Source organism: Tubulanus polymorphus, chromosome 10 (genome assembly GCF_964204645.1).
Source record: "Tubulanus polymorphus chromosome 10, tnTubPoly1.2, whole genome shotgun sequence".
NCBI classification, from domain to species: domain Eukaryota; kingdom Metazoa; phylum Nemertea; class Palaeonemertea; order Tubulaniformes; family Tubulanidae; genus Tubulanus; species Tubulanus polymorphus.
Genome location: NC_134034.1, coordinates 5,514,738 through 5,540,993, shown reverse-complemented (window position 1 = coordinate 5,540,993; position 26,256 = coordinate 5,514,738). Strand labels below are relative to the sequence as shown.

At 40.3% G+C, this 26,256-nt stretch overlaps 1 protein-coding gene across 1 annotated transcript in view; it reads right to left on the bottom strand.

Moving 5' to 3' along the window:
* LOC141911693 (testis-expressed protein 10-like) overlaps positions 1–26,256 on the bottom strand; it is a 32,245-nt gene that overhangs the window by 4,285 nt on the left and 1,704 nt on the right. The window contains exons 2-12 of the mRNA XM_074802693.1: positions 25,284–25,491; positions 23,551–24,209; positions 22,255–22,394; positions 21,375–21,484; positions 9,035–9,163; positions 8,440–8,626; positions 7,513–7,639; positions 6,173–6,354; positions 4,821–4,989; positions 3,819–3,883; positions 206–399 (exon numbers count right to left, since the gene is read on the bottom strand). Coding sequence (XP_074658794.1) covers positions 206–399; positions 3,819–3,883; positions 4,821–4,989; positions 6,173–6,354; positions 7,513–7,639; positions 8,440–8,626; positions 9,035–9,163; positions 21,375–21,484; positions 22,255–22,394; positions 23,551–24,209; positions 25,284–25,472 — 2,151 coding nt within the window. The 5' untranslated portion in view covers positions 25,473–25,491. The remainder of the gene's footprint in view (positions 1–205; positions 400–3,818; positions 3,884–4,820; positions 4,990–6,172; positions 6,355–7,512; positions 7,640–8,439; positions 8,627–9,034; positions 9,164–21,374; positions 21,485–22,254; positions 22,395–23,550; positions 24,210–25,283; positions 25,492–26,256) is intronic.

Below are 26,256 nucleotides of genomic sequence, written 5' to 3'. Positions count from 1 at the left end.
TGGACCAAAATTGATCAACTGTTAATTTACATTGTTGATCTGTCAAACATTTTTGGGGAAGATAACATTATCACGAAAGGTATGGTGCATTTGGGTCCGGAGATTATTCGAACCACATAGGATCATATGTCAAATTTCAATTACTGATAAGATTTTGCTCCACTAAGTTGCCATTCAAATATTGACGCACACTGGGAAAACTTACATTTGTTTTTGCTATGAATGCTGGGATAATTTCTCTCATATCCAGACATTTCTGCCATTGTTGTAAAGAATTCAACACTTCACCCAGTATTAGCTGTTTACGATTCCAGAGGTCAGCGCCTCTTATTCTAAACTTCGCGAAATTACCGTTAGACATGCTTGCATCAGGATCATCAGATGGATGGATAGAAATGACTGAAAAAATATTTTAAAACTAGAAAGAAACTTTTTAATAGGACGACGACAGAGAATAGAAATTAAAAGTGGAACTCAGGGTGAATAGGTTGGTTGCTAAGGCTTACACACTGTAGTGCCTTTCAAACTCATTTGCAAGTCAGGTCCAAACGAAGTTCCACTGTTAGACAAAGAGTTGAACATATAATGCAAGTTTAAGGTATTACAGAGATTTAAGGCCAAACGGAGCAGTTAGCATCCCTGCAAGTTTGAAAACTAGAGGGAAAAAGGTCCCGAGGCTCGAAATATTGTAAGCTCGATCAACGAAATCGTTTTCGGTATGGATTGATATTGCCTTACATACAATTAGAGGGGTTGAGAAACGAAGGTACCATTTTAGCCATCGGTGCATGTTTAATCAAAGTTATACTTACCACGACCATCAGATACAGTCTGCTCTCGGCACAATCGCCAAGAACCCATGACATAGGCCAATGACCATGCAGTCCATGGGGTACAAGCTTCACATCCATCTGTTAACACAGTTATTTGAAGCTGTTCACAGACTGAACCAAAGGCAACTGCTAACTGTACCCTTAGGCCCTGGAGCTAGTCAAACGATCGACCAAGTGGAACAGAATGAATTTTTACCAGCAGTCTCATAAGAATTCTTACATGATATCTTAAAGATTGATTATGGGAATCTTTGACTTGAAAAATTTTCGATAGATCAAGGAGAATGATACAAAACAACTACGATGAGGGTGTAGGCCGGTTACTGACAAGAAGTTACCTAATCGTTGGTGGTTAAAGCTTATATAATCGGATGGGCTATTTGTGAAAATATCCGAACGTGAAACTAATATGGCTACAGTCGAAATTAAAACTAGTTACTGACGAAATTAAGTTACCGACTTAAAGGTTTTAATGATTTCACAAAAGGAATTTTTTCTAGTAAAAGTTATCGTGAATAATATTTCTTCTGCTAATTCAAGACCTTTTTGATATAACGAGCATGCGGATTGTAGCCTACGCGCGACCCGCTCCGTAACGCGCATTATCTATTACTGGGACATACACGGTGATCGCCGCAGTATATAAGGCGATATTGCCTACGGGACTGTAACTAATGTTATCGACGCGCGCTCTAATCACTGTGCCGCAAACTAGATACACATAATTGGGCTCTAAAAACGGATCGCTGACGCGAAAGTCCAAAAGAATTAATGACGATTAATTATTTTACTAGTAATAGTAAGATAGTTATCAGCGTTGCTCGACGTACGAGTATCGATTCAACAGCAGCTAATGTTAAATCGATGTAGCACGTGTACTCGCCGAGTCCATATCACCAATGCGTAAACATTCAATTAATCCGCTGACACACACACCAAGAAAATACGGAAATTTCGGGCAATAAACGACAAAATAAATCTCCCGATATCTATACACGGAAATAAACAACTAAATCATGGAATAGGCCTATGTAAAGTGCTATTTCAAAAATGTATGCGTGGCACTATTTTAAGCACAGACTAATACAGTTTTACTTCTAGACATGGGTGGCGCTACAGAATTTCAATTTATTTATTTCGGCAATATTCAATTAACCAAGTAACAAAAATTCACCATATACGAACTGAACCTTCCTTTTTTCATATTTAAGCGACTGTGAAAGTTTCAGACGCGTACGTGGCGTTAAACGGACGTAATCGTTTGACGTGACGGATTTCACGATAACAATAGGACGTGTACTACGTACCGTCGTCCTAAAAACCAATACCATTCTAAATTAATCTCCTGACTTAGATCAAATCTAGATGTCAAAAAGCCTTCTTGATATCAAAGGTCATTCCCCGAATCTCAAATTAATGTATGAATGAATGACTTTGTTTCATGAACTTAACTTTTCAATTACATTTTCGGACTTTGTTCTTCTGTTATTATTGTGGGATTCTCTCCACCGAATGTAGTTATTTACATTGTCGTATCTTATGAGTTAACAGCAGGCTATGTAAGAATGTTCAAGTGTCAGGAAAGTGGGTTTGCAGCCCTGAAAACTGTGTGTTTCGCATGTTTCGTGTATGTAGTTATTCACTGTTCGTGGATGCTGGACTGCAGTGGGTCGTGATGGATCATTTGTGTTAGCTTAGCATCTATCTCACAGCTCACATGGTACCGGCGCTTTGATGTGGAGGAAAAGCCGACCGTCAACTTGTCAATAGACGTGTTAATTCTACATTCCACTAGTGCTATTGCACTGATCGATTTCGCTGCTTTTGCAAAACCCATTTAAAAATTTTGTTTGTTTGCCCACTGTTTCTACGGCCATCTTCATACAAAACATCAGGATCTGAATCAAAGCGTCCCTCAAAAATTTCCAATGGCAACTTAAAAAATATTTAACCGCTGATTTAACCAAACATTATTTGCCGCCAGTCAGCCATCCTGAACCTGACCAGGCCAGTTTGTGGGCTGCAGGTGTGTTTAGGTTAAATACATGTATTAACCCAATATCAAGACAATCCCTCGAAGCGCCTCTTCAAAACTTAACAAAATAACTGGATCCCATCTATGAATGGACGAACAGATGACCGGTTAGATGGATGAATAGTGAACGCAACAGCACGCTGGGACTTAAAAATTCCAAAATACCAGAATCAACAGAGAATATCATATACATGTATGCTTAAGACTTAAGAAGGTAAAAAAACTTAAGGAAGCAGTAAAAGGGTTCATGGGTATTATTCCCTTTTCGATCCACAATTAAATTCATTTGCCATCTACATGTATATCAATTAATTCTGCTGACTCAGTGTGTTATCAATTGTACAGTAAACCTGATCAGAAGTACTATTGAAATTATTGAGAATAATAGAAATCTTCTTATTTTAGTAGAAATTAAATCTTAACAATCTCCGCATTACTCACCAAACTGTGTGAAGCTAAAGTCTGTCATGCTCTAGGCCTATCGGTATGCAAAAATTCTTCTTTGAAAATTGAACAAGAAAAGAATCTATCAAAAATCTATTCAATTGTGCCGCCATTTTCCTTCACGCTTAGGTCAAACCGGGTAAACACAAAATATATATAACCTAGATTTTGAGGGGTTTCGTCTTTGAAAGAAACTGCATAAAAAAACGTGCTCAAATAATTTTTGACCCTTTTTGGTAAATTTCTCAAAAAATATGAAACTCACGACTTTCAACTTTGCGCACCATAAAGAAAAACAAATTATGAAATATGTTTTTCATTAATCCGCTCAATTTGCCTATTAGTAGTAAAATAAGAGGCTACGGAAATTGCGTTTGAGTGTGCTAAAATAGCTTTGAGCATAGGAATGATTATCGATCAGCCAGACCATTGATATAAATCTGAATTAAACTGATCAGATTGAGCGTACTTGGCTGTGATAAATACACATATCTCAACTCACTTACCTAGTGACATAACAAAACTCAAGTAGTCAGCGACGGAACAAAAGTAATCCCCATCATTCAAACATCTGAAATAAAGGGCAATGGTTTCAATTTGACCAATTTAAATATATCAAGCGATCACATTATTCTAATGTCAATATTAATTACCGTTAAACAAGGCCTGTGCTATCAGAAAATTTCTTTGCTGCAATATCATTAAAACAAAACATGCCAAATGCCGATGATCCACATCGCATCAAACTTTACATCTTTACATCAACTTTCCAATTGATTATGGAAACAAAATATGCTTAGGTATCAATATAATGTGGAAAAACTTTTTCCCACCTACGAATGAGTACTAATGACACCAATAAGGCCGCCATTTGTGTCATAATACCTGTCTCAGGAGGTATAAAGATCCCTTTCCAAAGAATACCCATCACAAATTGCAATGAGAAATGGCAAACCAGTAGGAAGCTACAGGACTCGGAGTTCAAAATTGACATTTTTGGCCACAAAAAAGGTCATAAGACGGCCATCTTGAGTCCGATTGACCCAATATTTATTATGCTGATGGGCCCTTGGGGGATACAAATACATATGTAAGATCAAGATAACTAATCAAAGCGTCTTCAAAATTTCCTTCAAAAACTTCAAAAATGTGTAAAAAGTGCTCATTTTGGCAAACAACAATGGCTGCCAGTCAGCCACCTTGAATCTGACAGGGCCAGTTTTTGGGCTGAAGATGTGTTTAGGGTAGATACATGTGTAACCCAAATTTAAAGACATTGCATTGAAGAGTCTTTAAAACTTGCCAAAATAACTTGATTCCATCTACGGACGGACAATTGAAGCAAAGTGAACGCAATAGTCGCTGGGACTTAAGTCCCAAGTGGGCTAGAAAATTTTATGTAATTCGAAGCCATGATATTTTCCTTTTCATTTAGCTTTGCGCAAAGACTTTCTACTGATTTAACAATAATTAATCACCTACATAAAAATGGAAAAGCATTCAATTACCTGAAGTTGAGTAACTGAACAAGGTATGACACGATGCTGGTGCTTGTTGCCGGTTTCTTGCAAAAGTTTAGTAAACAATGAATAGTCAGTGTGTCAATATAGTTAATGAGTCCAATCAACTCTACGATTCTGCGCTGATGCTTTTCAGGTAGATGATGAAATAATGCTTCTGAAAAAGATGGAATGAAGTTTTTATGTTTCCATTTTAGGTATTTACATCCCCAGTAAAATGGTATTTACAACCCCAGTAAGCCAGCTCAATCCGAGAAATCAGAAAGAAATTTCAAAATACGATGAGCAGCGATCATTGAAACAGGCACCCTCTGGGAAGAGATTCAAAACCCGAAGTAACATGCCTGGCAAGGACCAAGTGCACATTCGTAGGTTTGTCTACTTAGTGTGCCAATCAGTTTGCCTATCACTGAAACAAATTATACAGATAAACTATAAATGGAAATACCTGGACTTATATAAACCAGGATTTCTGATTGGCTAATAATGAAAACATCTAAGCTGCACAAGTAGCAGCGCACTGGGGCTAATCCATGCCGAGGGAAGATTCAGACTTGCCATATACTGCAGATGAAACTAAACTTATGCATATAATATAACATTGATTGTGTCTACGGACGACGGACACCAGACAACATAAAATATGGAAAATCCTTTTGTAACAATGAAGTTAGTGCGAACCCACTGCAAGGGTTAGGGGGTCATCACCGAAGAAATTGTTTAGATTTGAAGCCCTATCAAAGCATCTGAGGCTATTAAATAGCTGACAGTAACACTGAAATTTGTGATAAATCACTTTGCTTTTAATGCGGGCTGCTAAATTTCACACTTAAGTACATACATACATTGGTCTGGTCAGCAGTAGTATCTTAGCGGTGTAAGGAAAACTTGGTCAGCAGCTCAGTAACTACGAAGGTAGTCTATTTTCAGAAGCTGATGTTACTAATACGCGACAAGGAATGAATGCCCTAACAACAAAAGCATGTGTTCATTGACATGTTTTTGATAATGGCGCTGAAATGAATTACCTCAATATGTGGACAATTCAAACTGCCAAATTGACAATTAAAAAATCCGGAACACAGGAGAAATAAGGAGAAGTCGCTACTCTGCAGGATGTGAAACAGGGGCCATGATATTATAAAAGCTCCACAATATCCAAACCAAATCTCAATTGAGCAGCTGAAAAAACATGCCAGGATATTCGTAGCTACTGGTTTTCTAAGGAACTGCAAGTCTGATGTGATCATGGGTATACAGAACACAAATGGTTAGGGCGAAAAATGAAAAAAAATATCAGTATTAAATGCATACAAGCGTTCATTCATAGAAATTCATACCTTGACAAAAAACCTTTGGTAGAATTGCAAGTAGTTTTTCAGATATGTTTGGAATTTTCTGTGTAAGTGCGCTCTGAATACACGCCAAATACATTTCAAGAATCAGTCCATCATTTCCAAGCATTAAAGTGTCAAGTAATCCATGAGGTAATTCAAGTAACCACTTCTGGGTTAAAGGGAAACTGAAATAAAACATACAAGCAGATTAGGCCTATAGCTCACATAGCTTCTCATAAAGCGTGTTGACGCACTATGCAAACTTATTCACACACTATGCAAACTTATTCGTCGTTGTCTGGGATATCATAGTGTGTTTGCTTTCCTTATGTGATCCATCAAATACCATAATTGCACTAATCAAACATGTTTGATATTTTCAGGGAGAAGTTGATCGCAGTGATTACGTATTATTGTCAAATAGTATAGACATGGGATGCGATTTTGGCTACAAACCATACAAAATTGAGGCAATAGGTGGTGAGCTTTACATTATGTGATCCACTCTGGATGCTGCTATCTTCTAGGTCTGGTCTAGATCTGGTGGATCTGTCTAGAACAATCCGATTTGATTTTGGTCAACTCGGTCCTTAGTGCCCAATGAAACTGGTTTGTCCGTAGGAAATACAATGATTTAGATAGGATGGCGGAGGAAAACTGTTCTCTGTGTCTGAATACTCTGCCATTTTATTGGTCGAATTATTTGCCCAGTTTACCCAAAACGATGCGCTGGTTTTAGTCAGTTGATTCATAAACAAACATATGCAATCATTCAGTTAACCGCGACAAGAATGGTTGGAGCTTCACACCTGTAGAAAGTGGTGGTCATGACTTCTGTATTCGCTTTCATATGATTTTAAACGAGCTAAAACTACTTAATCTCTCAATCATAAACAAGTTATATTTGATGTTAATTAGATTATGTTGTCTTTGCTTCTGCACAATGTTGTCAATTTTTTTTTAAGTAGCCATAATGGCAGTCGCTTAGCGAAAATACGACAAAGACCTGTACAAGTGAGAACTTTCCTGGTTTAAGTGACAGAATAACAAGAAAATTTTTGGCCCGGTCCAATGAGGGCGTGTTCCCGCATCAATCACTCAATACTGAAATGTTATCAAAACATTGCGTGGCGAAGTGAATCACCGCTAGATTCAGATAGCATTCACATGCAATAATTTGACCCATGCTAAAATTTGGCACAGGCTTTGCCAGATGTTTTTGGTCAAGCCAAATTTGGTCCGTGTCAATCAGGCATAGACCCAGTTGGCACCAGTATGAACTGGTAAAAATGCTCACGTGATTGCAACCATTGATTGGAAATCTGCGGGAGTCATTTACTTACGATATAAGCTCATTATGTGGAAGCACATATTTTCTCAGAAATGCCAGCAATTGCGCTCTCTCTGTAGATAACGGATGAGATTTAGAGAAAATGTTCCATACTGCTATTATTCCATTTTCGGCAAACTCTACCAGAAAAGAAAAAAATCATAGTATGGGTGATTTGAAATGGGTGATTTGAATGTGATATTATGTTCAAAAGGTGCTTTCCATTGAATTAGTATTATTACCCCCAGCCTATAATTCTAACCATTTATCAGTCATCTCTCCCTGGTGAGAAGTAACATCTAAGCTGCTAGGTGCTCAGGAGTCATCTTTCAGACCAGATACCGATTCACTGCTGGGTTTTGAGAGGAAGTGTCTTGCCCGGGGACACTACAGTGAAGTACCCACGACCTGGTTTCCCGAGTTGAACGCTCCAAACACTCACCCACACTGCTCTGCTCACTTATCAAATGTAAAAATTTATTCAAGGCAGACTCCTTGTAACTTGATTCCTTTCTAGTTGAATAATCGTTTGTATGAATCAAACACAAATCATTAGGCTAATGAACTGTTCCCACAGAATAAAATTGATAATTTCTTTTGTCTAACTCAAATTGATGAAAATTTAGAGTCTACAGTGTAGTCCTATTGATGAGTATTATGGAAAATCATGAACACCATGAGTGGAAAATAATTTTTTTCCACTCAAGCAAATCAATATTTATTCATGATATCACTGCGGTCAACACGGATGTACCTATAAATCCTGGTAGAATGCTACAGAAAATGTTAATATAGGTCTTGTCTCAAGACCTGGTACGTATTTGTGTAATCCATGCATTTTTCCATTCCAGAAAGAGGTCAGCAATGAGAAGCCCATCATGCAAAGAATGTGCTGTGGTAGTGTTCAATTCACCAAACTGATGATCTGATAAAAACTTACCTTGTACATTAATTAATCGCTGTACAATACTCAGCATAACATTCAGATCATCGCCGATTAGTTTCTTACGTGAAACCTTAGTAACATAGTCACTGACATTTTTTATCCAAATTTTCCGCCCTGGTGTTTGACACATAGCGTGTGACATAATCTTGCATATGTACAAATTCAACTTCAACATCAAAATCTTGAATAGAAAAATACAAGATAGCTTTAGGTTAATATTTGAACAGCTTCGGCATGAACAAAAACATGGAACAGCATGGAACAAAATTCAAAGAGAACATCAAAATCAGAAATAAGGTTTGCAAGGTAGATATTCTTAAATCAAGCACACACAGCATGAAAAAAAAGTATGAAACATAAGCAATTCTTTCATGTTTTCATAACTCCCTTGCTCTGACTTTATATAGTATGAAACCAGCTAAACACAACCAATAAGGATAGGAATACAGTGACTAGTCATATCAGGTTCGAATCCCCGACATTTAACAATCCCTGACATTTTTTTATTTCTATATATAGCTATATCTTAGGATTACCCTTTTGAACCATCATATGTGCAAAGAATCGTGATTTATTGAACACAGCTCACCTGATTTTGAGGAATAGGTTTTCCTTTATCCTTATGAAGAGTTTCAGGCGCTTCCTGTATGCTGTATGGAAAGTTCTGCATGAAGTGTTGAATGAAATCCTTTTCATACTGTTGAAATACTAGATTTTCCTGAAACAATATATACCTTTTTAGTCCAAAAAATGACATAGGTCCTAAAAGAATCTTGAGAAAAAATGACTTAAGCAGGTAGGGATATCAATTTTTCCGCACTGCAGGCCAGAAAGAACTAGCAGGGGCAGATCCAGACCCAAATTTAGGGGGCATCACTTCTTCAAATGGGCACTATGTAAACGAAGCAAGAAATCTAGAATAGGAGGGCCCAAAACTTCCCAGGCGTTGTATGAACTATGGTACATGAAAACCGAATGCCATAGATGCGATGCTTCTTACGGGAGTCGGTGGGAAAAGCTGAAAAGATTTCTACAGCATCTTGAGTGATTCTTAAACAAAATTAGCAGCGATAATTTGCCACTGTTTGTGTGTCTTACCTTAGCCATGTTTTAAAAATATCATCTTGGCAAAATAGGGTGCCCAGATCCCCCTTTCCCCATTGAGATACAATTTAGACGCTCCGAAGCTGTCTGAAGAGAACATTACATAACCCTGCTATGTAGATCATTCGAATGCATGTGAGAGTAAAATGTATGTGGAAGTTAACAGAACCTTTTTTCATTTCATTTACTTCGCCATGAATTTGAGAATGTTGATACCAATGCTTTTGAAGTAATGTGTAATTTTTGGCATCATGAACGAGCCCTTCAATGGATTTTTTAGCAATTTTTAATTTTCGGAAATTATTTCTGCCCTCAAAAGGATTTTAAAATGAATTTCAGGTAATAAATGTACCCCTGCCTAAAGAAAATTCAGACTATAGAACCCGACTGGAAGTGCCGGTGGTCAAGTATACACAATCTGCCGGTTAACAGAGAGGCTGTATTATTGATGAAACAGAGAAATCTGACTGCTTGTAGTTGAGTGCTGTAACAGGATGGTATTTTTTGGCAATACATTTTTTGATAAGGGCACTAGACAAATTTTCGGGGTCGCCCGTGGCGCAGATGTGACCCCCCTGTATCCGCCCCTGACTAGGCCTACCAATTCTGTGGTAACAATAGTTAAATATCAACACCCTCAGTTAAAACCTGTTGATGTTTCCTTCAGAAAACTTTTTTCAACGATCCAAGACTAATGATACTAAGATGGCTACCGATAACTTGAAAATAGACTGATTGAAAAACCCATCTCAGTTGTTGAAGAAAAAAACATACCCGTACCATAGATCAATATTTCATATTCAAGTTAAGTTAAGTTTATTTTGCATAATCGATTGACATAAAGATATGTAATTATACAATACGATACAGTATGAAAATATAATAACAATCAATCATTGTAGCAATAGATTATGCGAGGAATTAGGAAAAGCCAAAGTTGGCTTAAACTAGTCCTAATCCCTCATCCATTCACTCCCACATGCACACCCTCATTCACTCTAATGTGCACACGTTACCAAACATAAGGATATATACATATATTCAAAATGGAAGAACAAGCAAGTAGAACGCAAAGGGTATCTATCAATATTTAGAACTAAGGAAATGAAGACTATTTTTAAAAGCTGATGGAGATTGAGGGCATTTGAGGCTTGTGCTTAAACTGTTCCAGAATTTTGCCCCTTCGATTTTGACAGACTTGTATTTGTAATTGGAGTTAGCAAATGCTATATGTAGGTCCCGCGGCCTGCGAGTCGGCCTACATCTATAAATGTTGTTTCTGAAGTTAAAGAAATGATTGAAAATTTCAGGTAGGAGATGGCTAATCTGTTGGAAGACAAAATAACCAATTTGGAATTTGTGGATATTCTCCAGTTTTAGAATATGTAGTTTGCGAAATATTGGAGAGGTGTGTTCAAGCCAATAGGATTGAGTAATGGTTCTAAGGGCCCTTTTTTGTAGTATAAATAAAGGTTGTAAATATGATGTACAGGCGTTACCCAAAACAAGATTTGCATATTGCAAATGCGAGTGGACAAAACAATGATAGAGATTTTTGAGAATATCGAATGGCAGGAAGTTTTTGAGTCTATTGATTATTCCAATCCCCCGAGAAACCTTTTTACAGACAGACGATATATGATCTTTCCATGTTAAATTACGATCAAAAATTACACCTAAAAATTTCGCACTATCAACACGATTAATGATTTTATCTCCAAGAAAGATATTAAGTCCTAGGTGGCCCCTATTGCCAAATACCATATACTGAGTTTTATCTATATTTACAGATAATCTATTGGCTCTAAACCACGGTAATAAACTTGATAGTTCTGAATTTAACGTATGCTCTAATTTTTTTGGGTCTCGATCACTGTAAAAAAAGTTGCTGTCATCGGCAAATCATATTGATTGTAAAAGCTTACAAGAGGATGGACAGTCATTGATATAAATAAGAAACAGCAGGGAACCTAAAATAGACCCCTGTGGGACTCCGGAAGTAATAATTTTGTGGTTAGATAAACAGTTATTAAACTTTACAGCTTGTTTCCTATCTAGGAGATAATTATAGAACAAACTTTAGGGGGAACCACGGATACCATAATGTTCTAGTTTAGTAATTAGAATTTTATGGTTAAAAGTGTCAAATGCTTTGGACAGATCAATAAATACACCGGCTGTAATGAGGCCCTTATCAAGAGATTCAACTATTTTGTCAGTGATGGAAGTTAATGCTGAGGCCGTGGAACGGTTTTTCCTGAAGCTAATTTGGCGCTCAGCTAAAAGGTTAAACTTATCTAAAAATTTCAATAACCTGTTATAGACTAGTTTTTCTATAATTTTAGAGGTCGATGGAAGGATAGAAATTGGGTGATAATTGCTAAAAATAGTTCTATCACCCGTTTTGAAAATTGGTGTAACATGTGCGATTTTGAAAATACTCGGTACAACTCGCGAAATGAAGCTACAATTAAAGATATGAGACAAAGGCTGGGAAATTGAGGATATAATAGCTTTGAGCATTTCCATACTGATATTATCACATCCGCTGGAAGCTTTCTTTTTAAAATTCATAACTATTTCTTCAATTTCTCTAGGACAGGTAGGAGATAGAAAAAAATTATTATTATTTTTTTCGCCAAGAAAATCTAAAGTCTTTTTCTGATGAGGGTATCCGAGATTCTAATTGTGTAGCTATATTTACAAAATAATTATTGAATTTGTTGGATATTTCTTTCGCATCAATCAATACCATATTTTCGTGCAAAAACTGGTCCTCGTGGCCCTTATGTTTGGCCTTACTGAATAAAGTGTTAACAGTTTTCCATATTTCCTTTGGATCCGATTTACATGATAAAAATTTCCCTCTATTTCTCTACTTTTCTTAAGTAGAGCATTTAACATATTTCTATATTTACAATATTTATCTTTATTCTGCTTGCTTTTATTCTTAAAATATTTCTTATATAATTTATCTTTACACTTAATAGAGTTTCTAATACCATTTGTAACCCACGGCTTATTGGCTTTTTTCGGTGTGATTTGTTTAATAGGGAAACATGTATCATAACAGCTGTTCACAATTTTATAAAATTTGTTACACAACATGTCAGGGTAGTCGTTATTATATACATTCTGCCAGTTACTGGCCAACAAAGAGCGTGAGAAATGTTCAATTGACCGTGAGTTAATATCACGGACCTGTGTTTTCGACAGGGATTTGTCGGGTTTAGTCTCACACACACCTTGAATGGCGGCAAAAGTTGGGTATTGATCCGTAAGATCAGCAAAAAAACGCCGCTTAGAGTTTGGAATTCGTCGATAAAGTTAATTAAAATGTTATCAATAACTGTCGCAGAGTGCTCGGTGACACGAGTAGGTAAAGTGATGAGGGGCAAAAAGGAATTAGAAATCGCAGTATTCATAAAATTACAATTTTTGGAACTAAAATTTGTATTTCCGAGTAGTGCTTACCCTTTCCTATGGTTTTTGCCAATATTTTCTTAATTTGGATTGATCGCCAATGGTTTTTCTATACGACCCGGCCCTGCGGTATTGCATTTAGCCACCGGCGAAATCCGCCATCTTTTTACGTCATAGCAGACCAAAAAAAAAACAGCTATGCGGGGCAGGTGGGCAGGATTCCCACCATAGGAAAGGGTAAGTACTACTCGGAAATACAAATTTTAGTTCCAAAAATTGTAATATTTCCGTCGAGTACTGTACCCTTTCCTATGGTTTTTGCTAGACTAGCCTAGCACAAGGATGGTGGGAAAGGTAGATAGAAAAACCACCGCTCAAACGCAAGGTAAGAGGGAAAAAGAGAGCACTTACCCAAGCACGGAATGGAGCACTGTAGCACAGGGAAGATCGGTTGGCCACAGTGAGTCCGTCCAGCTCAGGGGCCCCCCCAGAATTTTGCGAAATTAATACTTGCAGATATGAGCCCAAACTATGTACAAGGATACACCCCCTGTGATCCTGATAATGCAACATAAATATTATAGACTAAAGGGTCCGATCGGAAAGAACGGACACCTTGAGCCATGACAACAGGACCAAGTGAAGCTAATGAGCCTAACTGGCCTGAAACATCCCGTAATTAAAATGACGTGAATGTCGATGGAGAATTCCAAAAGGCGGCCCGACAGACTTCCTCCAACGGAGCACCCGAAAAGGCTGCGCAGGAAGTAGCCATAGACCTCACTTGATGAGAAACCACTCCCTCCGAGGAAAGATTCTCCTTCAATAAAATGTCCTTGATCAGTGAAGAGACCCATCGGGCCACTGTGTCCCGCGAAATATCACCCTTTAGGTGATCCAGCAGCGGAATAAATAACCGCTCCGGTGAACCCCTCCGTGAAGCAGAGCGATCTAAATAGAAACACAACGCCCGCACAGGACATAAAGTCCTGTCCGGGAAAATTCCAAAGCAGGCCGCAGCGAAACAAATTCCTTCGCTGGCCCAAAGACAATATGACCTTGTCGGACTGAAAGCGCATGAATCTCAGAGCGACGGGCCGAGCAAGCCAAGAACAGCAAAAATACAGTCTTTTTTGACAAAATTGCAAATGACGCTGCCGAAAGAGGTTCAAAAGGAGCCTCCATTAACTTCTTCAAAATTACAGACTGATCCCATGGTGGAACTGTCCTTGGTACCCGAGGCCGGGAAATAGAAAACCCTGCAACCAGCTGGGATATCCGATGATCCCCTGCTACATTTGGCCATCCAGAAGCACGCAATGTATGAGAAATCGCGGAGCGGTAACCTTTAATAGATATGACCTGCAAACCTTTTACTACAAATAGGTGCAGTAAAAAATCTGCCAATTGAGCTACAGAGGGTGAGCATGGATCAATTTCCCCTGCAGCACACCAATCCGCAAAATGACTCCATTTGGCATCGTAAATGGTACTTGTTGATGGCCGCTTAGATCCTGCGATAAAGGAGGCAGCCTGTTCTGAAAAGCCTGAAGCTGACAAGGATCGCTGGACAATGGCCAGGCGAGCAGATTTAACCACTGGCTGTTTGGATGATCCTGAAAGTTCCCCTGAGACAGAAGCGATGGGAAATTCGGAAGAATCCTGGGGTTGTCGCACAGGAGGTTGAGAAGTGGTAGGAACCATTTCTAAGCCGGCCAACATGGTGCTACCAGAACTATGTTGCAATTGACTGATCTCTCTATTTGATCCAGTAAGCGCGACAGGACTGGTGTGGGCGGGAACGCATACGCATGCATCCCCGACCAGTCCAGAGAGAAGGCATCGACCCCCACGCTTCCGCGTCTGGAAACGGGGACACAAACAGAGGACACCTCCGATTGAACCGGGTGGCAAACAGATCCAGCAGCGGATTGCCAAACATGCCCCGAACCCGGCTACTTCTTGGTGGAGAACCCATTCTGTCGCAATAGCCTGACCTCGACGAGACAGAGCATCGGCCATCACGTTCCTTTTCCCTGCTAAATGTGCCACAGTCAGGGACACGCCCTTTGTCTGGCACCAAAGAAGAATTTTGGCCGACAGACCTGTGAGGGTTTCTGAGTGAGTGCCCCCTTGGTTCTGAAGGTAAGCCCTCACTGTTGAATTGTCTGTCGCTAACCAAACGTGGTGGCCCTCCACTCTCCTGTGAAAGAACTTCAGGGCCTTCCACACGGCCAGCATTTCTAGGAAATTTATGTGGTTGGTGGCCTCGTAGCGAGACCATCTCCCGGCTTTGACTCGGTTCTCCAGATGTGCCCCCCATCCTTGGTGACTGGCATCCGTGAATACACGAACTGGAGCCTCTAACGGGGCTAGTGACACCCCGAGCCGAAGATTCGTAGTTGCCGCCCACCACTGAAGATCCGGACTTAGATCGGGTGGAGGTACGGGAATCAAGGCCTCCCAGTTGCCCTTCGACTGAGACCAGAAGACCTTCCAATATTGTTGCAAGCGCCTGCTTCTGAGGCGGCCTAAGGGCACCACCAGACCCATGGAGCTGATGGAGCCTAGAAGCCGTGACCAGTAACGAGCTGTTCTCGGGGTTGTAGACACTCCCGCTACAGCTTCTTGAAGTTTGGCTACTCGAACCATAGACGGAAAGACTTTGCCGATTCGGAGATCGAAGTCCATGCCGAGATAAGTGAACTGTTGGGCCGGCGTCAACTGAGATTTTTCCCTGTTCACGCTGAACCCTAGCTGATGGACTAAGTCCAAGACTGAGGTCATTGCCTCCCGACATTCCTGAGCCGAATTTGTGACTATTAACCAGTCGTCGAGGTAAACGAACAGTCGAACACCCCTTGACTGAAGTACCTTCTGAACTGACTTGACCAACTTGGTGAAAACCCATGGGGCCGTATTGAGGCCAAATGGAAGAGACCTGAATTGGAACTGGCGGCCTTTCCAATTTATCCTGAGAAATCGCCAAGATTTTGGGTGAATTGGAACCTGAAAGTAAGCATCTTTCAGGTCCAATGAAGCCGCCCATTGACCCGGACGGAGCCCTTGAATCACGTCCTTGGGCTTGGTCATCCGGAACCTTGGAATGTCTAGGTGCCGATTGAGGGATGACAGATCTATCACTGTCCGTTGACCCCCTGTGGCCTTTGGTTCCATGAATATTCGAGAAAACCAGCCGGGAGAAGTTTCGTTGCAAACTGGTTCTATCGCTCCCTTCTCGGCCAATTCCTTGAGAGCCGGAGAGATTAAGGCCTCCTGACCTGGTTTTGACTGCATGTCGGGAGGTGACCTCATCAGGCGCGGTCGCCTTAGGAAACGGAGACGGTAACCACGAGAGACGACCCGGGAGGGCCAACCGTCTCCAAAGAGGTCGGACCAGTGGGTTGCTGCCTGCTGCAGACAACCTCCCACTGGTCCCAAGAATTCATTTCGAGTTTTTCCGAAAGGAAGAGCCCCTTTTTGGAGCCTTCCCCTTGCCTCGATATGCACCGGAACTGTTACGACCGGACGAGGCTTGACACGATTGTTGAAGTTGCGCGCTAGTTCTCCAACCGGCATCCGAAGCCGCCTGAGAAAGCGCTGAAGTTTGAGATGGTCCTGTTTGCGTCCGTGCTGAACCTTCGACGCCGGCGTCGGACCAGAACGCTTTTTCCACGGAGTTCGGGGGTTGGACTTGGCCTGAACCTCCAGAATCTTCCTCAGCTCTGCGGAAACCGGAGCGCACCAACCGGAGAAGAGACGTGAAGACGTCCCCAATGGGGCTCTCAGCAAAGCATTGGACACCATATCCGGTAGACGAGTTTTGGAACTGGAGTCCATCACTGACTGACGGGAGGCTAACACAAGATTAGCCTGACCCCGAACCGACAACGGAATTACATGCGAAACAGACCGAGCCAAAGATTGGATAACCCGGTCCATTCCCTCCAGTTTTAGGGCAACTGACTCTGGGTCGGAGCCCGCATGAACGGCGGCGTGAGTCTCGCGAAGCTCACCCGTCAACACCTTAAGTGCCATATCTTGAAACGAACCAACCCTGGTAAGATTGTCCAGGATTGACGTCATGGCCACCAAACCGGACTTAGGCAAACGAATACCCGACTGTGCTGTAACAGTATCCGGGCTGATCAAAGTAGAATCAGCATCCAGGCAGTTATGACTGTGATCCACAGCACCTGGAGTTGCGTAATACGCCGAGCGAAATTACGCCTATAGGTGGATCGGTTGAACTAAAATATTTCCCAGATTTCATACCCCGTTCTGGAGGGGGAAATGAAAATGTTCCAGGCCGACATTCACCCCATAATTGCGTATCCAATCGAGCCCATTCTCTCGAAACCGCTGACGATTCCCGTAAAACGTTAAGATCGGAGTCCGGAGGGCGATAAGCTTCCATTGACTCACCGACCAGAGGAGCTGCTGTGGGCTTAGCGCGAGTTGCCCCGTGCTTGACAAAGAACTCACTTATCATCGCTCTAAATGGCATGTCTCCCGCTGGTTCGGATAAAACTGAACGGGACGGAGATACATTGCGAGCCAGGGAAGCCCCCATCGTCTGGGGCAACCCACAATTGCTCGTGACAGGAACGACCCCAGAAGGAATTGCCGCTTCTGGGACCGGATCCTCAAATCCTGAAATCAGACCCTACCGCAGCATCCAGGAATTCAGAGTGAGAATTCCGAAGAACTGAGTGGGCTGGCGAACTTCTAACCGGACAATCAGGAATAGGCCTACCTGTTGTAGAGGTTGCAGCAACTTGTTGCGACGAAGATAACAAGTTTAAAATTCTCTCTTCAAATACATGGAAATCCTTCCGAGTCAGGTATTTTCCAGTATCCTGACGATCATGCCGACTTCGGTGACAGTACCTCGAACGGGATCGAGACCTACTAGAAGAATCGCTTTCATCGCTAACCGACGTCGACGAACGATGAGAAGACCGACGGCGAAACTTCCGACAATAACGATCGTAGTCCCTCTCGTGATCAAACCTTGATCTGCGAGAAGGAGATCTTGCTCGTTTATTACGCTCACAGCGTCTAAATCTAGTGGGAGAGCGAGCTCTATCCCCGGAGCGACGATCAGAATCAGACAATGAACGTACCGGATGTTTTGAACCAGACGACGTCTGGACCGGACCGGTGCCCGAACCGGACCAATGCCCGACCCGGTACCGACCGAACCGGTGCGGGCTGTTCGCGACTACCGCGGCGCGCGCTCGGTTCCGAACATGTAGTCTGAACCGGCCGAACCGGTGAACGACCAGAGACCGTTGAATGACCGGAGACTGGTGCCGGTGAACCAGCGTTCCCCCCCCGGTGAACGCAGTTGGGAAGCCGATTGTACCTGAACGACCGGCGACCGCTCCTCTTTACGATAAGAAACAGGATTAGAAACGTCGGTAGGCACGTCGGCCGAAACCGACGAATCCCTGCTACTCGACGGAGATCTCTTAGTTTAGGAGCCTTATCGGCCCGAAGCCAAAGGTCCTCGGACCACACCTCGCAAATCTTGCAAGGATTGCTCCTTGCACATATTTGACCGGATTTGCGCCAGCACGACGCACATGAATCGTGGTTGTCCCAGGCGCCAAACAAATGCCCGCATCCCTCCCCGCCACGATGTTGACCCTTAGGAGGGGGTGGCATAATTATCCTGTTACAAATCAAAACAATTCAATTCAATCAAATTATATTTGTAAATAAAATTCTTACGGAAAAATAGAAACCAGGGATAACCCCCAAACCGAACGGACTCACCGTTATGAGAGTGAAAACTCCCTAATATCTTAATTCCCAGATTTTTACGGCGAAAAAATCCAACGCGTTCTACTGCGAGAACGCCAAGAAAAAAGATGGCGGATTTCACCGGTGGCTAAATGCAATACCGCAGGGTCGGGTTTTATAGAAAAACCATTGGCGATCAATCCAAATTTAGAAAATATTGGCAAAAACCATAGGAAAGGGTACAGTACTCGACGGAAATATTGTCACTTAAGTTTTTTTTGCCAAACTTACTGAAGTCAATATTGTAATCACCCATGAGAATAACATTTAGACCGTTAACCTCTCGTTTAAATCTGAGTCGGATGCGCGATATAGAACGCCAATAATTAGCTTACGTTTAGAATTTGCAGATTGTTTCAATAAATAAGGACTCAGCTAGATTTAAGTCATCCCTGATCTTAAAAGATATAGCATTATTGATCAAAAGACCGACTCCACCCCCTCCCTTATTTAGTCTACTTCGGAAGACACTAGTGAAGCCAGGTAAATGAAACAAAGATTCATTTGGTACATTGGAGTCTGTCCAAGTTTCCGATAAACCAATTATACTAAAATCATGGTTAATTATATGGATATATTCAGCCAAACTATCAAAGTTTTTCCTGGCACTGCGTACATTAGAAAGGAATACACTCAAGGGCACTCCATCACTAGATTTCAGATTGAATCCGTAGAAGTATAGTAACTACAATTGACACATTCAGGTAGATCCATTCGATAGATATGATTAGATTGAATAAAGTATTCAGATCAAATAAGATTATAGAGACTTTAAGCATATTTGGGGAACAAATAATTTGATATCCCACTATACAATATCAACATTTTGTTTCTTGATTGCTTTTTCGGTACTTGGTGGTGTCTGTGTAAGTGAGCGATCCTTCCGCTTATTCGTGACGGGAGTACTGAAGACTTCAGCTTGACTATCAAAAAGAATGTTGTAGAAGTGTGATGCGAGTGCGGATTTCCCGAGTTCGTTTAAGTGAATGCCATTCTTGTCACTAGGGCTGTAGTAGCGATCTCTGATCGATCCAGAAGGTTTCAGAATTGTATCGTTGTTAATGAAAAGTAGATTTTGTTTGCTACAGAAACGATCCATGTACGAGTTGACCATGCTCGATGCAGCATTAAAATCTTCTGTAGTGTTGTTAATCCCTTTCTTGGGAATTATGCTTGAAACGCAGACTTTTGCATTTTGAAATTTTTGGCAATGGCAAGCGTCATGTTAAGTTTAATACAATCAGTGTCTGACTTGTAACGGTTGACGTCGTTCGTGCCGAGGTGTACAATAGCCTCGGTAAAGTATTCCTGCTAACTTGGTCGGCTGGGGCTGATATTGGTTGACCTGATTTTTGGGGATCACTTTCAATTGATTTAGCAGACAGTTTACTGCTGTGATTAATTCATCGCTGGAAACTGGTTTGATCACAGTTTCCTTAATTAACGGACAGTCTCGGACCACGTGATTGGGTGATTTACACTCACCGCAAAGGCGACGATTGTGGCGATCACTAGCCCGTTGCGGGCAGTTATAGAATTTATGATCACTACTCCTGCAAAGCTGACATAAGGTGTCACAATATAAACGTATATCAAAATTCCCGATTTTTTTGAAATTCGGCATGATCTCCTTGATGTTATAAAGCTTCAAATATCTTGTTTCGGTGACAATAGAGGTTCCCTTTATCACTCCTCTTTTAATAGATCCATTAACATAGTCCCCGAATTTCGAGATGAATGAAGCTATAATATTATCGTCCATCTCAATTGGAGCGTCGACCACTTTCACGTTGATGAAATTTACCGACACATCTGTAATTTCTACAGTACGATCTAAAATACTCAGCTCAGTTTTAAATAATTTGTCCTTGGTAGCTGCGTCGGCGGTAGTCACGATACAGTACGAGTTCGTCAGCTGGACCGATATAACCTTGCTAACGTCAATTTTCTCTTTCAGAGCGTTCACTATGTCCAAATGTGACAGTTTTCTCCCGAACTGCCTCAAACTTACATGAATTGTCTCTGTTTAAAGTATAATCCATGATTAAAGTATTATCCAATAATTGACAAGTAATGTCGGAGATCCACTATTTGCGTGCGTCCACTAGGCCGCTATCTATATCTATCGAGAATATACAATTTCATTGTCATTTCATTCCATATCCGTAGCCGCGTTCACACTAGATTCGGTGCTAATGAAGTATCCTATTTCGCTGGTGCCGAATTCTCGAAAATATGCTCCCCATAGTTATAGAACATGTCGTGAGCTACAATCTTGCAATTGATTGTGGTAAAAATATATGCCAACGTACCAATACAATATGGAAATAATTAACATATTCTGGTATTCAACGCCCCCTGGTGACCAGATACAAAAACCAATGACCCTGAAATTCACCACAATCATAGAACATTTCATGAGCTACAACTTAGCAATTGATTGTTGTACCAAAATATGCAGAGGTACAAATATAAATAGACAAATTGTATGCTATGACAGTGATAACTAAGTCCCAAGTGGGCTAAAAAAGAACTCTTTAAATTATATTCTAGTTGTGATTAGTGATTGAGCTCAATTTCTTGAAGTCACTTACATCATATTGAAATCCATCAAAGGTGAACAGATATACACATTGCCAGAGCAAGTGAATGACTTCAATAATGCTCATCATTGTCTTGGCTGTTTCAGCAGCTGAAGAATCACCTGAAATGTACAGTTTTAGAAATGTAAAGCACAATCCCGTGAGATTCTGCTAATCCAAGAGCTATACTCGTCTTTCAATACAATATGGTCTTTATCAGAAAACACTATGATTTCACATTTTCAAGAAATAATTGAGTTACAATGGAAGCTCACATCACAGGTAAGAAAAAATCCAGTGTTTATGAAATACAAGCTTTGACTTTAAGGAAAAAGCTCAATAATACAACAGGACGTGTTGTAAGGCCAAACTATGCAATTATAGTGAACATGATAATGGCAGAACTATTTTTGCTATTGTGATTCTGCTCCGGGCGAGGTACCATCTCAAAATATACAAATCTCAGAACAAAACATGCAAAAACTGTACACAAATCTAGCAGGCCAAATAATGCAAGGATTCTATCCCCAACAAACGACTAACGTTGCATGATATTTGTGAATTGAATGAGAGTTTCAGGATGCTTCCCGGTTTCAATCAGACGTTTTCCTGTCGATTGTACACTTTTTGCCAAGATAATAGTAGTACTTCACCAAGAGACTTTCATAAAAATAGCTCTCCATCTGTTGATATATGTGTTTCAGCAGGAGGTTTATTGAAAGAACAAGAACGCTGCCTGCCCTCAGTAAAACCTAATTTCATTCATTGCAAGGGAAAGCTATAGCTAATTTAACATATCATGTACACATGTATGCCAGAAAAATATCAATCCATGTAAAATGTGCACTGTTGATAACGAATTGATGAACTAAATAGTGAACAACATGTATACCTGAGGTGTTAGCAACAAGCTGAGATGGAGAACTTTCGACCCAGATCTGCAACATCAAAGGTAGCAGAATGTTGATAAGATCTTCCATTTGCTTAGGATCGCTAAATATATTTTCATTCTGTTTTCGGATGTTGCTTGACCTGGAATTGAATTGAAAGACTAGAGGTCCAGGGACGCTATGCCCACTTGGTGGTATGCTTGACAATCTGACAATTTTGATAAGCTTATTCAACACAATAACTGGATTCCATATGAGGACCAAAATGGTCATGCTGCCGAGGAAATAAAATCCAAAATTATGTTTTGTAATGAAGAAGTGGAACACCGAAGCTGAATGTTCCCGCATCCTGGCCACATATCGTATTTTCCGGCTAATAAGCCGATTTTCTAGCCTCAGATTTTTAACTCAAAATATCATGATCGGCTTATTGGACGGATAAGATCTGACCTAAATAATTACTTCCCGAACTATGTCACCCTAATGCTCCTGAAGATCATCAAAATCAATAAGTTTTCCATGTTTATTTGAGGTCATTATTTACTACCAATTATCTATTTAGAACTATCTTGTTAGTTTGTTTCTTTCATCACCTCACTGCGGCTATCTAATACTGCAGCACTAGTACATTTGTATATACCAGCAGTCAGCCGCGTGATTGCGAATGTGTGCTAGAAATCACCTGATCGAGTCTAGCAGTGACTCGGCAATGATAGTATACACAGCACTCTCACACATCGGCAGGCACGTATTGTCAGCCTCATACACCGTCAATTAAGACAAATTAATAGACAAATCAGTGAATTAAAATCTCCTGATGAAGGGCCTCGGCTTATTGGGCGATGCATTAAGAAATCCATGTATTTTAGGCTAAAAAACCACCCTCGGCTTATTGGCCGAGTCGGCTTAATCGCCAGAAAATACGGTAAATTCAATCATCGCAATCTACAAAGAATACACTCATGAGCCCCTAACTAAAGTGACATGCGCAGTCTTACTCCATGAATTTATTGTCCTTTGTACAATTTTGTAACAGGTAGTGATTGATTTATTGGTCTTTGTACATTTTTGTAACAGGAACGCATTGAACTAGTCAGTGTGTGCTCTGAAATTTACAATAGTTAAAAGCTCACACATCAGTCCCTCAGAACTACCAACAATATCAGTATTTCATTTACATATCTGTATGAAAAAACGGACGATGAATGAAAAGCGAATGTAATAGCCGTCAAGGGTGGAGTCTAAAGTGGGCTAAAAGGATATTCCCAAAAATTCGGAAGAATTAATGGATTGCTTACCTTAAAGTGAAGTTTCGAGCCAATGAACATCGGTGCAGAGCAGGTATTTCATTTTTATGGAAAAAGTCGCCTTCAACTATTCTCAAATCAGAAACATCTGTGATGCCTTTGTTTCTTTTCATATCCATGCATAGAGCGGAGAGAAAAGCATTTAAACGTTCCAAGACCTTTCGCCGCCATTTTTGTCCACAAAGCTTGTTCCCCTGACTAATCGTAAGAACACGATCACCGCCAATGGTCCCACGTTTAGTTGATTTATCTCCTTTCGATATCATATTGATAAAGTTAGTGAGTAATTGAGAACAGTGTTGCATTACAAGTGTCGGGTATGTTTCCAAACAGAGATCAATGATTGATAATGAATCCATCTGCACATCATCGTATATGTGCGTCATTGCGCAACAAAGATATGCATTCAAAATCGAAAAAAACGGTAACATTTTATTCACAGAAATCAATGGAAATAAGGCTGTGTATAGTTTCAAAGTCGCCTTACGTACAGCGGCATCTTTGTCGACGAACAGACTTGAAACTCTCTCAATCAAAACAGAAAGATTGTCAAAGAGCAAATCTGGTTTATCGGACAATAATTCTTGAAGGCCAATTACAGCATCCTGGCGAACTGTTGTATTATAGTGTTGTATTTTTGATAGCAAATCCTGAAATTCAATTTGAAAGTAAAATTAAAATTAGCATGTTTCAGCAAAACTCCAGCCATCAGTACGCAGTTATTTGCACTTATGCACCAGTCAGTGGAAGTCCCCACCCTATAGGGGCCGGGAAACAAAAATTAGCGATCCATAGCGCCGGAACCGAGGCGATCCAGTGAAAAAAAGAGAGGATCGCTTAAAGTAACAGCGCAGCTTTAGCGACTAGTCCTTGTGTACGGACCTGATCCACAGCGTCAAATAGCGCCGACGTCCTCACCCGCAACGTCGATCCATAGCGATCCACAGCGCTAGCCTGGCAGTAATGAACTATAATTATGGAATGGCCCTCTTGCACGTGGTGAACAATATTAAAAGTTTTAACACATGTACAGACATCATAGACCAATGGTTGAAATGGTTTTCAAATATCCGATATCTAATCCTTAAAATCATACGCCCGTCAATTAATCCACCATCTGCAACGTATTCCTTGTTTGATATTTCTAACCGTACCAAAAGTAAAATGTGTTTTCGTACTAAAAAGTGTTAATGAACGATTCTTGAAATGATTTTGAAATAGTATAAATTTTAATGGAGAAAACTAGGCCGAATATATGCAAAAGCTTCGTAGTTTATCTAGTAAAAGTATTCCCCGTATACCACGGCGATCCAAAGCGCACAATTCCCCGCATACTTAAGGGCTCCATAGTGCAAGAATCCCCGTGTGCGTAGGCGATCCATAGTGCTACGGCAGCGATAAAAGTTTATTGAAATATTAGAAATATTTCGCGTGGTTGTTTTTGACCCAGTTCTTCAGTCTGAAATAAGTAGTAACTTGTTCAGTCCAAAATTAAAATGACTTGCCAAATAAGTGGCAACTTATTTGTGTGTTCGGTTAGGACTATTAGTTCTGACCACTAGATGACTGGCTATGAAACCGATGTTCACCCAGACTGATGACCGAATGTATGGCTAAGAAGGGAGAACCCCAAACCTTTAGCTGAGTTGGAAAAGGGGAGCTAAAAAGGAGACAAGAAATGTATTCTAGTATTAATCAATATTACAAAAATAATGCTGACTAACCGATATATTCTGATGTCTTTTAGTTGTTGGTTGACTGACATCAGTAATGAGTTGTTCTTTCAATACGATCGAATGCGATTTGAAATGTGTAGCTGTAGTATTATCCGCTTTCTTCAATGATCTACCAACTTTCAATTTCACCTTCTGGAAATCCTTTTTATCATTTCTTTTTCGTCGTGATTTTGGCATCTTTCTAGCTCACCAGAACCTGAATCATACAACATAAAATATCAACGTGAATCACTCTGGACGATTGGGCCAAAAAATGTGAGACCTAAAACACATAATTGTTAGGCCTACATGAATGCTAGCGCTGTAGAGGGCGATTCTCCGGAAAGTACCGAGATTTGTGAAAACTTAAATTTGCTATAGACAGCCAAGTAAGGTGTCAAGTATTAGCAAACACCCTTTATTTCAGGATTCTAAACATGTGAAGTTCTCTATGCAATCAAAAATGTGAAATTTCTCCTACCAAAGTCATATCCGGAAAATAATTGTGAAATGCGTCACTGGGCACCATAATGTTAAAGGGCCTTTATGATTGGAATTGGATGAAGTTTCAATGATTTTTGTTATTCTACATAGAATCTATATGTGTCTAATGACTAAAGATGACAAGGAAATGAGTTTAAAGCAATTTTATTATTCACTAGCCTCAAATAAGAATCTGTTGTATTTTGCATGTCCTGTACAACACCACAACTACCTTTTTTTAAATTAGTTAAAAGTGAGAGTTAAAAGTGACCCAATTGCTTAAACTGAATCTAATTTCTTACAATTCTGATAGTCCAAATCATCATGGTTAGCATGGGGTATCCACAAACTGCTAAATAATTTTGTCCTGTACAACACATGATATAATAAGGCCTTTAAATCAACTTTAATGAATCATACTCTGCAATTTAATGGTGGAAGATGTTAGATAATGTGGCTGCTTATAGACACTTAACTCAAACCATTTTTATACCTTATT